This window comes from Aotus nancymaae, unplaced genomic scaffold (assembly GCF_030222135.1).
Source record: "Aotus nancymaae isolate 86718 unplaced genomic scaffold, 86718_ANA_hifiasm-v0.15.2.pri h1tg000010l, whole genome shotgun sequence".
In the NCBI taxonomy this organism is placed as follows: Eukaryota; Metazoa; Chordata; class Mammalia; order Primates; family Aotidae; genus Aotus; species Aotus nancymaae.
This window is the reverse complement of record NW_026988421.1, coordinates 33,979,793-33,997,600: the sequence shown is the minus strand read 5'-3', so window position 1 is coordinate 33,997,600 and position 17,808 is coordinate 33,979,793. Positions and strand designations below refer to the sequence as shown.

Here is a 17,808-nt window from a genome sequence, read left to right as displayed (position 1 = left end):
TTATCTAGTTTCCTAGGGCCTCAAAAATCAATAAAAAACAGGAATTCCTTATATCATGCATATGATCAAAGGCTCGTCTACCATTCTTTAACACATATGCTTTGATTTCTAAGGTCTCCTCTTAGGTAAGGGAAGTCTAGAATATAATACAAAAAGGTATAAACATCACCTGAATATTTAAGAACACAGCAAACAGCTACCTTTATATAGCCTATTAAACCCCTTTCTGGAATCATGGAATTAACAGACTACTAGATGCTCTCCCAGCTGATGACATCACATGTTCCCTAACTCCTAAATTGTCTTATTATAATCAAATCCCTTGAAACATAAATACATTATCAAAACTTACATTTCAATAAAGATTGAACCAAAAGGTAAAATTCCACCCAGGCAAACAATAACTGCAGGCTCCATGAACCTGGAAAATATTAAAATTAATAGTAAACTTCTAGTACAATTTCCATATTATATAAACGCTGATAACAGAAAGGAGATACTTGACACTTAAAAAATCATCTCTAAAGGATAGAAACAAACCAGTAAAATGAAAAGCCAAAACCCAAAGAAGCACAACACAAAAGTGGGTCTTCAAATGAGCCACAGGTTATAATCAATATTCTTTCTGCATTAAAGCCTGAGACAAGTATTTGGAGAACACAAATTACTGACACCAGCAGAACTCAAAAATGTCTAGTAAGTGTTCCTGGTTCTACTAGACTTTCATATCTTCCTAGAACTCTACAGGTATTTATTCACAAAAAGCCAAAGGGAAAGAAAGTAAGAGTCTAGAGATTTCCATTTGAAATGATGTCTCCCAAACTGTGGCCTTGCTATTTCTTTGCTCACTCTCTCCTTGGTTCTATAATTCCCTTTCCTACAAATTATACAATTAGGGTATTATGAGCTCTGATTTATAATGGCACCAAAGAAATGATAAAAAAATAAAATTCAAAGGTCATTCATTCACTCAATAGCTACTGACTGTAATTGGTTATTCCCCACCTGGATGCCTTCTCTCATCTCCTATTATTTCTCTCCTAAAAGCACTGACTCAAATGTTCTCCCTTTAAAATCTTTGCTGAGTCTCCCAGGAAGTGGTGGGTCCTTCTCCCATTCTTCCACTGCCTCTTGAACATATCTCCACATAGTACTTACCACACTATGCTGTATCTGTCCAATTCCATATACGTGTGTACATGTGTGTGTATATATATATACAGACACACACATATAAAACATATACATACAAAAATATTTTTGTATATATACACACACATATATGTATATATGTGTGTGTGTGTGTGTGTGTGTGTGTGTGTATATATATGTACACATATATAAATACAGATTATAAACCCTGGCAAACAGAAGCTATTCATGTAGGTATTTCCAGTACCTAGCACAGTATCTGGCACAAAAAAGATCCTGAACTAATAACTATGAAATCAACAAACTAAAAAACTGAGAAGAAAATTTAAAAATTTGAAAGCTGAAAAAAAACCTTAAAAACCATTTAATCTAGTCTTCTTTATTTTACAGGAAGCCAAGACTCACAGAAGTTAAAAGTGATCTGCCCAAGGTGACACAGTCAATGAGAGGCAAATCTAGTATTTAGATTTAGGTTCCCATGATTATGGCCTCCAAAATGGATACACACATCAGCCTTCCTATACCTAGATACAACATATCTCTGGTGAGGAAGCTCTCACCAGACCTCCTCTCCTTCACTAGCCCTAGTGACTTAGAGGAACTTTTGTGACTTCTGACTATGCTTTTCCTTTAATCTTACCCTTCCCAGTAAGGATACTGATGGGCCCTAACAGTCTAATACTGATTTACAAAAAAAAAAAAAAAAAAAAATTACTTTAAAAATAGACTATGAAAGTTCTAACCAAAGTCTCTCAAAAGCACCAATCTAAGGAAAGAAAAGAATATGGCCAATTCAAACTATAAAGACTATTTTATTCATCCTCCATTTCTATAAATGTCTACACGCCTCCATGTCTAGAAAAGACATAGCAAAATTAGAGATAGTAATAGTAATAAAGCATGTTATATTTATAATCTGGTAAAATATCTAGAGAAAGAGACTTTTCAACATATATATACACACACACACACACACACACACACACCTTATTATGAAAATGTACAGTCTACAACTGTTCCTATAAATAGGGAATGTAATAAATGTACAATATTACAAATGTATACTAAAATATCTGGAAAGATAGTAAATATTGCAGGTTCTGCAGGTGACAGCATCTGTCACAACTACTGATCTGGCAGCCCTGATGCACTATGCTACAAAAGCAGCCACAGATAATATGTAAACGAATGGGCATGGCTGAGTTCCAACAAAACTTTACTGACAAAAATAGGCAGCAGGTCAGATTTGGCCTGCAGGTTTAGTAAAACTGCAGCTTTAGTTCACACCCACCTCTACACACTAGAAAAGCATCTGACTTAACTGTAAATGGCATGATACACAGAAAGTGGAATAAGGGTATAATTTATTATTACTCTTAACAATGTAGGTTAAAGGAAATAGTAAAATCAACTTCTTAAAAGATTGTCATTCTCATAAACACATGCCAATTCTAAAGTTACATGTACACAACAGCCTTAAGAACTTATACATTGTGTGAACAATTGTGTAAGATTTAGCATTCTCTTTACCATTTTTTCTCCGGTATAGGACGAGGCACAGCATTGACACGACAAGGAAAGTTGGGCTGACCTGACAGATTTCGGCCAAGTATTGTACCAACAAGATTTAGAGGAAGAATAACAAAAAAACAGATGCAACAAACGGCCACCTGTAAATTAAATAAAAATGTGTGATTACTCAGAGAATAATAACATTAATAAAAACAAAAGAAACAATTTAAACAAAATTTGATCACAAAAAAAATGTTTAAGTTCAATATAGGCTAAAATTGTGCATGGTATACACTAATGAAAACAGAGAAAGATGTGCTTTAAAATATTATAAACTAAATACAAGTTGAACTAGTTCTTATCCACTTTAGTTTTCCACTTTTTCCTATTCTTCCATACTACCTCTACTACAGTCCTTTTTTCTCCTCTTTCACTCTTAGCTGTCATGCTTTTTTAACATATCTATCCCTTGTCTTTCATTATTATAACCAACTTATCTATTTAGCTATGCTTTTTGAGCTCATAATATGTACTAAGAGCTTTATATGTGTTATTTCCTTATTTTACAGATTATGAAAAGGAGACTCAGAGAAGGCTAAGTAACTTCCCATAATCACATAGCTAGTGGAGAGCCCGACCAAAATTTCAACTCAGATCTGCCAGCCTCAAAGCCCATGCTTTTTTATTCTACACTGCCTTGGAATCCTAATAGAAGCAGATTGCTATTACATGTCACTACTAAAATATTACAAATATTTTTCTGCCCATTAGTAGTGCAAAATCTAAAATTATAGAGAAGACCATACAGATATTCTAGAACCAAAGTGGCCAATTAGAAATATATTTATTTTTGTGGCTTTTTTTCTTTATAAAATCAGGTACACAAGAACATACACACGAGCTCTTTTCTGGCCAGCCATCTAATTAAGACCACTTCACTCTGAACTTCTATAAAATGGAATAGAACTGAATCACCTCTAAGATCACTTTAAATTATACATTTTAGGTTCTAATAAATAGAAGGTAAAAGCGAGAGAAAAACTGAATGAAACGTGAAGTTTCAGAGAAAAACTGAATGAAACATGTGATTGAGAGAAATGAAGAGGTATGAGAGGAAATTCACAGTGATTGCACAAGAAGGAAAGATCTCTTCTGAAGCAATATTAGTAAAAATTCTTCATTAGATCCTTTTGTGTGTGTATGTGTTTTTAAACAAGCCAAAGGGTACTGTCGTCTCCTTTTCAGAAAAAAACATAAATGTGTGAACATTATCAGAGCTCCATAATCCCATTTTAAACATCAGACTCAGGAACTCAATTTATCTGTGTTTCAGTTTAGGCCTAGGCCTATGAATAATATTAATTTATGCTCACATTATAATATTATGTGAAATGTAAAAAGCAGGTGTTTTTAAGAAAGTTTAAGTATTGTTATGATTATACATGTCATAAGTATGTGGAGTGATAAATTCCATCTCAATTTTTGCTTTTACTTTCTTAATTACTACAAGACTCATAAACCTTAACACAAGGAGACCTATGTATTTTTTCCTTAGTTTACCAGAACCCTTAATTTCAAATAAGAATTAAAGAGAAAAAGAAGAAAACATTCCTATGTGGAATTAAATGGTCTAGAAGAACGATTTTCAAACTGTTCCAAAAACTCTCAGGCCCTACTGAAGAGCTTCTGGGATTCCACAAGCATTTGATTTGAATATCCTTTTGAAAATAGTTTCTTTTTAAAATACTTTTAACTGTAATAAGATATACACAGATCAAAGGAGTTCTATACTAAATATCAGTACATTGGAGATATCATAGCCAGGTTAACTCATTTTCATGCAAACCTCAGAATAAAGTTTCTTATCTCTGTGTATATACTGTACTGAATGAATTTTGTCACTGATTAGGAAAGTTTGTAATCCTATATTGGTCTTTTATTCTATCTTTTTCTCCTCATCCCAATTAAGGCCTGCACATATTTGTTCACTAAAAATTGTACAAGCAAAAGTACTACTGCAGCACAATGTGTGTGACAGGCAACTGAGTGGCAGCTGAAGTGAGGGCACATCTTGCCTCCTGTGCACATAACAGTCAATAAAGGAACCTATAGTCTCCAACAGACATTATCAACTGCTTAGCATTTGTCAATATTTTCCCTTTTGTTGTCTAACTTTTTAATATATGATAAAAAATGTGAGCAGTTTGTTAGAAATAGTGATTAAGCTGTGAAACCAGTTCTCCACTCCTTTATGTTCAAGTTCTGGATGAATTTACTGGAGAAATACTCCAAGATTGCAAGGCAAGCTGTTAAAAATAAATTCACATGGAACTAACTCATTTGGGAAGTAGGAATTTTTCTCAATACTGATAACCAAACGAATTGGGTGCTGAAGATATGATTGTTATTAATACCCCTTGATATCAGATTTGTATTCATCACAACTATGGTCTTGTTAAGTTTACAGTGTTAAAATACTTAATTTATAAAATATATTTATACTAATAAGATCATGTTTGTTATCTGTTTTCCATCTGGAAATTCTTCCACATTAAGGATTTATTTTAGAATGAAATTTAGCAGCTAAAAGGATCTAATATATTGGTGAAAACCCTGGAACTCAAACTAATATAGGGCTCTCCCCTATACTCCTAGTCACTGTTCAGAGGAGAGTAAAAGCAGGCAGTGAGGAGAAGAAAGATTTACTTACTCCATGTTGAGGGCCTCCCTTATCTACAACAAGAATAAGTTAGAAACAAGTATTGCCTATCGGTACTTAATACCCCAAAGATCTACATACTAATTAAATCTTCTCAATCTCAGACATAAACCAAGAATGTGGCTATTACTTATTCTATCTTTGCTTCCAGACTGGCCTACACACCAATATCTCTCATAAACATATATGTAAAAGCAAATTTTAGCAAATGTAATCCAACAATATATAAAACAAATAATAAATCACGACAAAGTAAAGCTCATCAAAGGAATGCAAGACTGATTAAAATCAGAAAATTAATCAATGCTATTCACCATATTATCAAAATTAAAAAAGAAAAATCACAGATCATCTCAAAAGATGCAGAAAATGCTGTTCTAAAATCCCATATCCATTAAAAAAAAAAAACTTGCAGCAAACTACAAATAGAAGAGAACTTTAACAAGCTGATGAAAGGCATCTCCAAAAAAAATACAGCTAGTGTTTTAATTAATGGCATAAGATTAAATGCCTTCTTCCCAAGATTGAGAACAAAGAAAAGATGTCTGCTCCTGACACTTCTATTCAACATTATACTGGAGGTTTTAGCCAGTGCAATAAGACAAGAAAAAAAAAAAAAGACATACAGATCAAAAAAGAGAAGTGAAACTGTCTTTGTTTAAATAATTCGATAATCTATTTTTTAAAATAACACCATGTACCCACAAAGATTAAAAATAATAAAAACATTTTAATCTATATAAAAAACTAAAGAAAAGCAACTAGAACTAATGAGTGAATTTAGCAGGGTTGTAGGATACAAAGCCAATATCCCAAAACAGTTTTTCTACATATAGTCAACACTCAAAAAAAGGGTGTAAACTGTGAGTCCACTTAAAAGTGGATTTTTTTCTGTCTCTGCTACCTGAGACAGCAAGAGTGACCCCTACCTCTTCTTTCTTAGCCTACTCAATATGAAGATGATGAAGATGAAGATCTTTATTATGATCCACTTTTACTTAAAGAATAGAAAATATATTTTTCTCTTCCTTATGATTTTCTCTTTTTCTTTTTAAGAGACAGGGTCTCACTATGTTGCCCAGGCTGAAATGCAGTGGCTATTCACAGGCATGATCATAGAGCACAACAGCCTCAAACTCCTGGGCTTAATGATCCTCTGTCTCAGCCTCCTGAATAGCTGGGATTATAGGCAAATACCATACACCCAGCTAACTTTGTGATTTTCTTAATTACATTTTCTTTTCCCTAGCTTACTTTATTCTAAGAATCAGTATATAATACATATAACATATAAAATGTGTTCATCAGTGAGGCTTCCAGTCAACAGTCAGCTTATTAGTAGTTAAGGTTTGGGGGAGGGTCAAAGGTTATATGCAGATTTTCGACCGCACAGACAGGGGTGGAAGTCAGCACCCCAAACTTCATATTGTTCAAGAGTCAACTGTACTGTCATGTGCCACATAACAATTTTTTTTTTTGTTAATGATGGACCACATATCTAACATTGGTCCCATATGATTATAAGACTGTATTTTTACGGTACCTTTTCTATGTTTAGATACACAAATACTTACCACTGTGTTACAACTGCCTACAGTGTTCAATACAATAATATGCTGTACAGGTCTGTAGCGTTGTAAGATTAGGCTATAACATATAGCCTAGGTGTGTAGGAGGTTATACCATCTAGGTTTGTGTAAGTATACTCTAGGATGTTCGCACAATGGAAAAACTGCCTAACAACTCATTTTGCAGAACATATCCCTGGCATTAAGCGATGCATGACTGTTCTAGCAATAAACAATCAGAGTTTGAAATTTTAAAATGGCCAGGAGTGGCAGCTCACACCTATAATCCCAGCACTTTGGGAGGCCAAGGCAGGCAGATCACCTAAGGTCAGGAGTTCAAGACTAGCCTGATCAACATGGTGAAACCCTGTCTCTGCAAAAATACAAAAATTAGCTGCTTACTGGCACACACATGTAATCCTGGCTACTGGGTAGGCTGAGACAGGAGAATTGCTTGAACCTGAGAGATGGAAGTTGTAGTGAGCCAAGATTGTACCACTGCACTTTAGCCTGGCAAAAGAGTGAGACTCTGTCTCAAAAAAATAAAATAAATAAAAAATATTATTTACAAACAGAATAATATGAAATACTTGAGAATAAATCCAACAAAAGATGGCAAACCTGAACACTAAAATCTATGAAATGTTTGAAATGTTGTGAGAAAAATTAAATATATCTAAATAAGTTGAGAAATATACTGTGTTCATTAATCAAAAGACTCAATAATGTTAAGATGTCAGTTCTTCCCAAATTGAGCTATAGATTCAATGTAATCACAATCAAAATCCCAGAAGACTTTTATAGAAACTGACAAGCTGATTCCAAACTTTACATGGAAATGCAAAGAATATTAAAAAAAGTCAAAACAACTTTGAAAAAGAAGAATTTATTTCGGGACTTACAAAGCTATAGTAATCAAGACAGTGTGGTATTGGCATAAAAACAAGACAAATTGAAATGAAACGAGAAAATCCAGGAATAAAAATCCACACACACATGGTGAATTAGTTACCAGTGCAAGATGTGCCTAGCAAACATGGTGAAACTCTGTTTCTACTAAAAACACAAAAATTAGCCAGGCATGATGGCGCTTGCCTGTAGTCCTAGCTACTAGGGAGGCTGAGGCAGGAGGATTACTTGAACCCCATGGGCAGAGGTTGCAGTGAGCCAAGATCACATCACTGCACTCCAGCCTGGGCAACAGAGCAAGACCCTGTCTCGAAAACAAAAAAAAAATTAAAATAAAAAAACAACATCAATAAATCTCAAAATAATTTTTATGAGTGAAATAAAAAAGAATATATACTGTATCAGCTACCATTTAAAGGAAATTCGGTAATGTAAATTAAGCTATAAGAGAGAGCAGGCTGGTGGTAACCTAAGAATGGGGGAGAGAAAAAAGAAGAAAAGAAAGGATGAATTACAAAGGTATACAACAAAACTTCTAGATGTGGCAAACATTTCTATCTTGAGTGCAGTATGGTTTCCCAAGTGTGTGTGTGTGTATGTGTGTGTATAAATTCATCAAATTGTACACTTTAAGTTTATGCAACTTATCATGTTAATTTTATCTAGGTACATCTGTAAAAACACACAAACAGAAAAGGACAAAATACATACCCACTGCTCTCAGAATTAAGCTAGCATTCCTTTTGACAGAAAGGAAGGAAAGAAAAATGGCCAGGAAAAAAAAAAAGAACAAAAACCCATCATCACCACCACTAGCACACAACAAAGAAAACTAACTATGGGAGAGTCTTAGTTTTCTGTTGTGTAAAACAGGAATATTCATACCACTAGCTCTGCCTATCTCTTTGGGTTCTTCTGAAAACTAGACAAGATAATGCGTGTAAAATGCTTTGTAAACTACGAAGTGCTACACAAATATATTATTATTGATCCTTATTATAATTCATCTTCTTAGATCTGGCACATCATTTCAGTCAGGTGAATCTTTTTAGATGCTGTCTTCATTATTTCATATTACTAGTTTCTTCCCTAGCCTCACATCCCTTTTCAATTTAATCAGCAGACCACCATGTCTCTAAGTTATTAATAATCTTTTGAATAGGTCAGAGTCAGGAATATCTGTCACATTCTACTAAAGGGTAGGATGTACATACTACGGGTAATAACTCAATACTCTTATAAGGTAGAACCCACTTTCTTCCTTTTCCTTCTGGAAGAGTAAATCTGCCTGTCCAGTTTTACAACACCTCTGCTCTCACACAGTTACTCAAACATTACTTAATATGATCTCTCAGTATCTCTAAAAGATCATTTATAGGAGCAAAAATACTTTTTTTTTCAGCTAAGGCAGCTGGGTACTCCTGGACAATCAACTGCCTTCGCTTCACTTCCCTCTTAGACCAGGGAATCTTTCCTCTTACTTATCTTGTTTGAAGATTATATTTTATTTGATGAAAAATAAAGAGGAAGAATGGGATGGAGCCATTCTTTTTTTTTTTTAACTCTGTTATATTACTGATCCCACATAATGAGCCTTTGATCTTGCTGTGAAAATATCCTTATAAAATCCTTTTACTTGCTTTAGCATTAACAGCTCACCTTCGATGATGAAGTTTTTCTAACATTAGTTTTATAGATCTTTTTAGAAAAGAAAGATTAGTTCCCATGCCTCTGTGAGATTTAAAACTCAGTTCTTTGTCCCTTGGAATCCTAGAACAACAACAAATTTTAGGATCTGAGATTTACAGCCCATGAAAGAAAGACTTCATGTCTAAAACTCTTTTCCAGAACATCTTAGCAAAACCTTCCTCATTCCCAAGGAACAGGACCACAATCTCTGGGTATAGCACCTAAATCATTCTTGGACAAGTTCCCAAAAGAAAAAGGTTTTAACTTTCCAGAATCAATCTAATTTATTTTCTTTTTCTTTTGTTTTTTTGAGACAGAGTCTTACTCTGTCACCCAGGCTGGAGTACAGTGGTGTGATCTCAGCTCACTGCAACCTTAGCCTCCTGGGTTCAAGTGATCAAGTGACTCTCCTGCCTCAGCCTCCTGAGTAGCTGGGATTAAAGGCCTGTGCTACCATGCCCAGCTAATTTTTGTATTTTCAGTAGAGACTGAGTTCACCATGTTGGCCAGGCTGGTCTCAAACTCCTGACCTCAAGTGATCTGCCTGCCTTCACCTCCCAGAGTGCTAGGATTACAGGCATGAGCCACCGCACCTGGCCAGTTGTGGAAACTTTCATAGAACAGAAAATTAGAGTGAAGATCACCCAGACAAGGGGCTCAATATCCAAGAGATCAAAGGAATAGCAAACAGAAAGAGATAAGGCCTGGGGAAGAGCACTTAGGAGGATCTGAAGACTCTGATCTTCAAATTAGGGTATTCAGTTTAGTAGGAGTACCTGGCTTCTCAGACACATGGCACCTATGGTCTGGGAGGCTTTCAGCTAACAGATCCATGTCCAGATGCCAGGAACTGGAATCAGGTAAGCACTACAGATTGAGTTTAAATCAGGACAGACTAATTAAGCTTGAAAGAAAGCCCTGAGCATTAAAATTTTTTAAATCCCCAAGTGATTCTAATGTGTGCCCAGGGTTGAAAATCACTGAGTTTATGACAATATGTAACCATTTCCTTTATAATGTCAATAAGTCAAACAAATTTAAGTACTTAAAGTACTTAATGAACAGCTGGGTCAAATATTCACCTCAGTCCTTCAATTTCATGTTTTAAACAAGTTTTCATACTCTTAAATGGAGAAAAGGAGACGGTAAAGTACACACCTGATTAAAATGTGAGGCCAAGGGAATGCCCTTCCCTCGTAATTTTATAAACCTTCTCTGGCTCAGCAGACTTTAAATATTCTATTTTAATAATTTGTAATTATTAAATTATCTAAAGGCGGCCAATCCAGGTGGCTCACGCTTGTAATCTCAGCACTTTGGGAGACCAAGGAAGGTGGATCACTTGAGGTCCAGAGTTCGAAACCAGTCTGGCCAAAAAATAGTGAAACCCCGTCTCTACTAAAAATGTAAAAATTAGCTGTGCATGGTGGCAGGTGCCTGTAATCCCAGCTACTTGGGAGGCTGAGGTAGGAAAATTGCTTAAACCCAGGAGACAGAGGTTGCAGTAAGCCAAGACTGCACCACTGCACTCCAGCCTGGGCAACAGAGCAAGGCTCTGCCTCAGGAAAAAAAAAAAAAAAAATCTATCTGTCTATCTAAAGGCAAATTATACTGAATATTAACATTTAAAACTACATAAGTGATAAAATTTACAATTTTAGCAAGATAAAGCAAGTTTTAAATACCATTTTCACCAATATTAAGTTCAAAACTTGCTGAGAAAAATTTTAACATAATCAGCATTTTAATTTTTAAAGCATTATAAAAATAATCAGTACAGCAGATGATCTTTAAAAAGTAACCTGACTCACTCTATATATTTTATGGTGGCCTAGAACTACTATAAAGCAAATTCTTCCCAGGTCTGATGTAATTAATTACCTTTCCCTTTTCTAACCATTATCACTTACTTTGGCTTGAAAAAAAATTTCCATTTTGAAGCAAGTTGCAAAATATTCCTAACTAAAAAGTATTAAAGATTTGTAAAAATGTGTACTATTCAATGTGTCTTTTTGGACTATAAAACAAAATCACCTGAAATTTCTCTGAAATTATTTAACTCCCATATAATAGAAAGAAAACCCAAACAAGATTAAAACACAGAGATGTGGGCTCTAGTAGCAGTTCCACCATGAACTGTCTGTATGGCCGTGACTAAGTTATTGAGCCTTTGTTAAAAGCAGTAACCACCCTGCAACTTGATTCATGTGTATATGTATGTACATGTATGCACAAGTGTACATTAAGCCTTCACTCTAGTCTAGGTCTAAAATTCTGTTTCTAGTAAAAAGGTAATAATAAGAAAAATTGGGAGACTGTGGGTTAACTCAATTTATGTTTTAGTTTTAATACATTTAAATAATTCAAAGCATTTCAAAGCCTGTGATTATAGGTAAGATATGCAAAAGCATTTTAACATCTATAGCAATGTACATCTTAGTGAGGTTCTAAGAAAAGTATGTTAATACAAAAAATGTGTCATGGAAAAGCTTTACTTCCTACCACGGCATTCACCTAGCACCTTAAAACACCTATGTTTTGTGACTGTCATTCTTTCTCCAAAATATATTCACCAGTTCTTCCCATTTTTGATAAAAAGCTATAGTGCTCTCTTTTAAAGTCAGCTTTTCACTTTACTGGCTTACAGATTCAAGAAAAAATAAAAAGTCAATTATAGGTTTAAACTTAGCCAAAATTTTATGAAAACAATAATAGCATTCTCCTCATTTAACTTCCAGAACTAAGTAGGGACTGACTGAAACTATCAAAACAAGGACATATTTTGGAGGGACAGTAGGTCTCAGTTAGAATGCATATACTTCTTCAGTTTAAAAGTAAGATTCAAACAACTTACCATTGTTCCAAAAGGAATGGCTCTTGAAGCATGGTAATAAATGGCTATGAAATTGATGAAGAAGGCAGTGCCACAAACCATAGCTGGGATAAGGAAAGCCCCAATAAACATCTGCTTTATCCATCTCCTTCCTGAAAAGAAAGGAAACTATGAAAGTTTAAAATATAATTATTTAGTACCAAATTATTTGTTTGAAATTTTTAAAAAGATCATGAAACTTAACATCTTAATTGTTTCAAAGCAATAGCTAATAAGTACCACAGCTTTTCAAGTAAATATAGTGAAATCACAGCTTCTGAAGTAGGTACACTGGAAAAGAGCAATGACCTGTAGTAAAATATTCTGATGTTTTGTCTTGATTCTGCCACTGAACTGCTGTGAACTTTCACAAGCCTCTCTCTCTCTCTCTCTCTCTCTCTCTCTCTCTCTAGGCTACAAGTTGGCCTAGAAAGGGGTTTTTATTATTGGTTTAAAATAAACTGACCAAAAAATAGAGAAAGGGGTTTTTAACTATTCCTTGGAGTTCTGGAGCTTCTTGGCATGCCCATGAAGTCACTGGTGAAGAAAAATCCCAGGTCCCCTTACCCTGCTTCAACCAGAACAATTACATTTTCAACAGTTTTACACAGTGGAGTTTCATGTAAGCTTTCATTTGAAAATGTTACTGCTTTAAAAAGAAGAAAAGCCAAAGAAAGAAGAAAAAGAACTTCACCAGAAACCCACTTGGGATTTTTAGCACCCTAAGACAGGGCAAAAAAAACTTAAAAATAAAATAAAAAATAAAAAACCCTGAGTTAGATAGTGTCTAAGTTTGTTCTTAGCTCTAAATATCTATTTAAGAGCATTTGTTTGAAAAGAAAAAAAAACAATGTGTTTCATAAGCTCTCTCTCAGCAATCAGAACTACAGATTGATAAGTTTTACTATTTCTCTATACCTTTGTGTATTGAGAAATTCTATACAAAATTCTATACATTGAGCTTCTATTATTGAAATAATTAAGGGAACAAATTTTTTTACTATGTAATAAAAAAAAAATCAACTGTGCTCATATACACCAGAAGAGCAACAGGGAGCTGTCTTTCTAATACAGCAGAGTGCAAAGCTGGCAGAAAATACCTTCATACAGCTTAGAAAAACTGAATTACTATCAAAATTCAACTCCACAATCATAAGCAACAGGGACCCAAACAGAAATTACCATAGAAAAATAAGCAATACCCTAACTTTTGTTTTTTTCTATATAAAGTTTTTTTTAAAACAAGTGTTACAGAATTACTACCTTAAATTGTAACATTCCTCCAGAAAAACTGCTTAATTCTGAGCTTTCTCTCCTATTTCATTTCTTTTCCAGGTAAATTTCGAAAACCTCTCCTTTCTAACTGATACCTAGCATTTGAACAACACAAAAAGGTGGTGATTAATTAAAGTATTACTTCTATTTTAATTCCAACACCTTTCTAGCATGTTCTTTTCCTGCACTTTCCACTATCTTCTCGGATTCAGACGTGTATTAATAAAACTCTGGCCAGGTGTGGTGGCTCACGCTGGTAATCCCAGCACTTTGGGAGGCTAAGATGAGCAGATCCCCTGAGATCAGGAGTTCCAGACCAGCCTGGCCAACATGGTGAAACCCCATTCCTACTAAAAATATAAAAATTAGCTGGGCATGGTGATGTATGCCTATAATCCTAGCTACTGAGCAGGCTGAGGCAGGAGAATCGAACCCAGGAGGGCAGAGGTTGCAGTGAGCTGAGATTGTGTCATTGCACTCTAGCCTGGGAGACAAGAGCGAAACTCCATCTCAAAAATAATAATAATAAATAAAACTCCTTATCCAACTTTTATTTCTCTCTTTCCTTCTAACAGTCAAAAAGAATCCCATACATATTCCACTGGGTACAATCAGTAGCCCAGGTATCTGCACTACTGTGCTTTCTACTGCTCCTTAGACCCTTGAAGTCTCTGGTTAGGTCCTGGATACCACTGGCTTCAAACTAGATCTACAGCATTACAGTACACTGAGGACAGTGTGAAGACCTTGAGCTTCACTGTAGTTCAAATCCTGAGATAACTCTGAAAAATTCTTGATTGCCTGGGTTGACTTCTACGTTAATGTGGTTTTTGGGGATTGATCAGACAAAATATCCAGACATTATCAGATCTCCTCAGGACATCACCAATCAGAACATAATCTTTAGATTATATTTTGTAAGACCTGATATTCCTAGACCTGAGCCTGAACTCTGTCAGCTTTCAAGAATAAGTGTAGTAAAGGAAAGTTGGGCTGGGTGTTCTTAACTTGCCATCAGACTAAAAGCAAATTTATGTCCAACTTTAAATAAATTTCTTGTTTTAAATAAATCTGTTTCTGTTGTAGAGACTATTTTGAGAGTCATAAACTAAAATTTTAGCCCAACTAGTTTCCAGGTCAAATTCAAAGTAGAATGCATCCTAATTTCCTTAGGATGTAGTCCTTTAAGTCAAATTTAGAGACTGAACACCTACCTGAAATAGTCAGGAACCCATAATGATACTCCCTCAGTCAATCCAAATAATTATCTATACTGAAGCTATAGGTCACATTAATTCTAGGAGGATCAATAAAAAAGCAACAGTAAACTAAGATATCCTGAGAAAATTTTAAATAATCCTACACTCTGATTTCCTATAACCTATAAGTGTGCCTAGTCTACTAAAAGAAGGCAGGATCCCCAAATGCTGACACTGCTTAAGATGGGCTATGGAAAATCCTAACTCCATCCTTGGAAATACAATTTTATGGTCTTTCAACAAGACTTCATTCATAAACTAAAATATGCAAATCTACATTTCTGTACTTTTCTGACCCCAGACTACTGCAGGGGATACAAAGGAATTTAAAGACCCCTGAATGCCACTGCAGATAAAACACCAAGGAGCAGTATCCTTGTATCACCGTGTATTAGGTTCATCATTTTCAGGTAATAGTAGGAAAGGAGCAATAGGATATTTAACACAAAGTGCTCTGAGCAAGAGACTGTGACAAAGAATAGCAGAAATCTTTGCAAAGCGTCCTTTGACAAATATTAACAGTCAACAGAAATACATAGTTTTCCTTCCTATTCTCCTTCCATTGTCCAGAAACTTTACCCACAGGTCATTAAACATGCCTTTATATTCATTTATAAAGTTTTTTTTCTGTGTGGATGCATCACATGTAGCATACCTAGAGCCAGGCACCTCAAAGCAAATAGTATCAGTAACTGAAATGCACTCTCCTAACGTGTTCCTCAAGCAAATTACATGGTGCACAAAGGAGATTATCTACTAATTATTCTTAATTTTAGGAAATAAAATGTGAGAATTCCACACAAGCAAGACAAAACACACAATAGATTTGGTAGAAATTATGTGAAATGAGATAACAAAGAATTTTACAATGGCTGTTCTGCCCATTTTAAATTCCAAATATCTCACAGTAGGCCAGGCACAGTGGTGGCTCACACCAGTAATCCCAGGACTTTGGGAGGCCAAATCACTTGAAGTCAGGAGTTCCACATGAACCTGGCCAACATGGTAAAACCTTGTCTCCACAAAAAATACAAAAATTAGCTGGGCATGGTGGTGCATACCTGTAATTCCAGCTATGCAGGAGGCTGAGGGACAAGAATTGCTTAAACCTGGGAGGTGGAGGTTGCAGTGAGCAGAGGTTGTACCACTGCACTCCAGCCTGGATGACAAAGTGAGACTGTCTCAAAAAAAAAAATCTCATAGTAAAATATTAGCATCTATAATTGACACCATGAAGTGAGAATTCCTAAGTTACCTCCTTGTCTAGCATACAGACTTCCTCCAAAATAACCATTCACTGGAGACGTAGCAGCATAGACAAATATGGCTGTACTGAGCATTGATCCCCTCCTAAAAAGGCAAAATATACACATATATGATAAATTAAAACCAACAATTTAAAGAAAACATCATACAGTCTATTATATTAGCATTAGTTTAATTTCAAAGATAACTTTAACAGAAACACAAAAATATCACACCCCAGACTACAAATAAAACTCAAAAGATTCTCTATAGTGAATGAATTTGTAGTTAAAACTGCATTTATATGATACTGCTGATACTAACTTTTTTAACCTGCAGTTAAATGTCATGATATATTCTAAGCAAGTATTTCATATTTATTCGGCAAAAATACTAGAAGTTGACCCTAAAACTGTTTTGTGACCCTGTAAACCAACCCCATCATATGGACCAAGATGTTCATCTGTTAAGAAAAATGACTAGAATAGTCCGTTTCATAACTTGATTCAACTGCTTATAATTCTTGCCTGCAAACAGAAATAAAACAGTAGTATAATCTATACTAAATACTATTATTTTAGATGAAATAACACTGAGACTTTCCCTGTTCCTCTGATACTGCTGAAAATGAGTTTTAGGCCAGTCACAGTGGCTCACACCTATAATCCCAGAACTTTGGAAGGCCAAGGTGGGCAGATTACTTGGGGTCGGGAGTTCAAGACCAGCCTGGCCAATATGGCAAAACCCAACCTCTACCTAAAAATACAAAAATTAGCTAGGTGTGGTGGCAGGTGCCTGTAATTCCAGCTACTGGAAAGGCTGAGGCAGGAGAACTGCCTGAACCTGGGAGACGGAGGTTGCAGTGAGCCGACATTGCGTCACTGCACTCCAGCCTGGATGACAGAGCAAGACTCAATCTCAAAAATAAACAAATAAGTAAAAATTTAAAAATTAAAATCAGACAACGATTTTTAAAAAGTCTATAGGTCCTTCACTTCTTCGTTCACAAACATTCTATGGGCATTTCCTCCCCCTGTCCCTCAAATAAACCATTTTTATCTACACTGAAAAAGTAAGTCCTCCTTATTCACCTCTCCAAGATGGGAGGTAGGGAACATCTGAAGAGGTGTTTAGCTTACACCTTTCACACCCTTCCCATTCTCCACTAAAAAGTTTCAGAGTAGCAGTAGCAGCATTACCAAATTTATCCCTCACCTTCTCAAACTCTATGCCTTCTCAATATCACACTGTAATAGGCACCCACATTGATACTGCTCCTCTACCTATACTCTCAAAATATTTTTCCTCTCTGATTGCTATAGTGACCACAGGGGCAAAGTAACTTTAACATTACATTATCTGCTCTTTATCCTTTAGAATCATTCCTATTCAAGTGATTTATCCCAATTTTGCGTGCAAATTTTTCATTTTCTCACCACTTTGTATTGTTATTATCTTTATTTTCATTTCCATAACATAGCAAATTAAGAAAAGAGTTCTGGAATAAGATTGCCTAGGTTTCAATCCCAGCTCACTAACACTCTTTACTAACAAGGGTGCTCATTGATCTCAGTCATATTATTTCTCTGAGCTTTAGTTTCCTGGTCT

At 35.2% G+C, this 17,808-nt stretch overlaps 1 protein-coding gene across 1 annotated transcript in view; it reads right to left on the bottom strand.

Annotated features, from left to right (window-relative positions):
• Positions 1-17,808, bottom strand: part of TM9SF3 (transmembrane 9 superfamily member 3) — a 70,298-nt gene that overhangs the window by 15,172 nt on the left and 37,318 nt on the right. Inside the window, exons 8-11 of the mRNA XM_012439487.2 lie at positions 16,211-16,305; positions 12,404-12,534; positions 2,683-2,822; positions 353-421 (exon numbers count right to left, since the gene is read on the bottom strand). Coding sequence (XP_012294910.1) covers positions 353-421; positions 2,683-2,822; positions 12,404-12,534; positions 16,211-16,305 — 435 coding nt within the window. The remainder of the gene's footprint in view (positions 1-352; positions 422-2,682; positions 2,823-12,403; positions 12,535-16,210; positions 16,306-17,808) is intronic.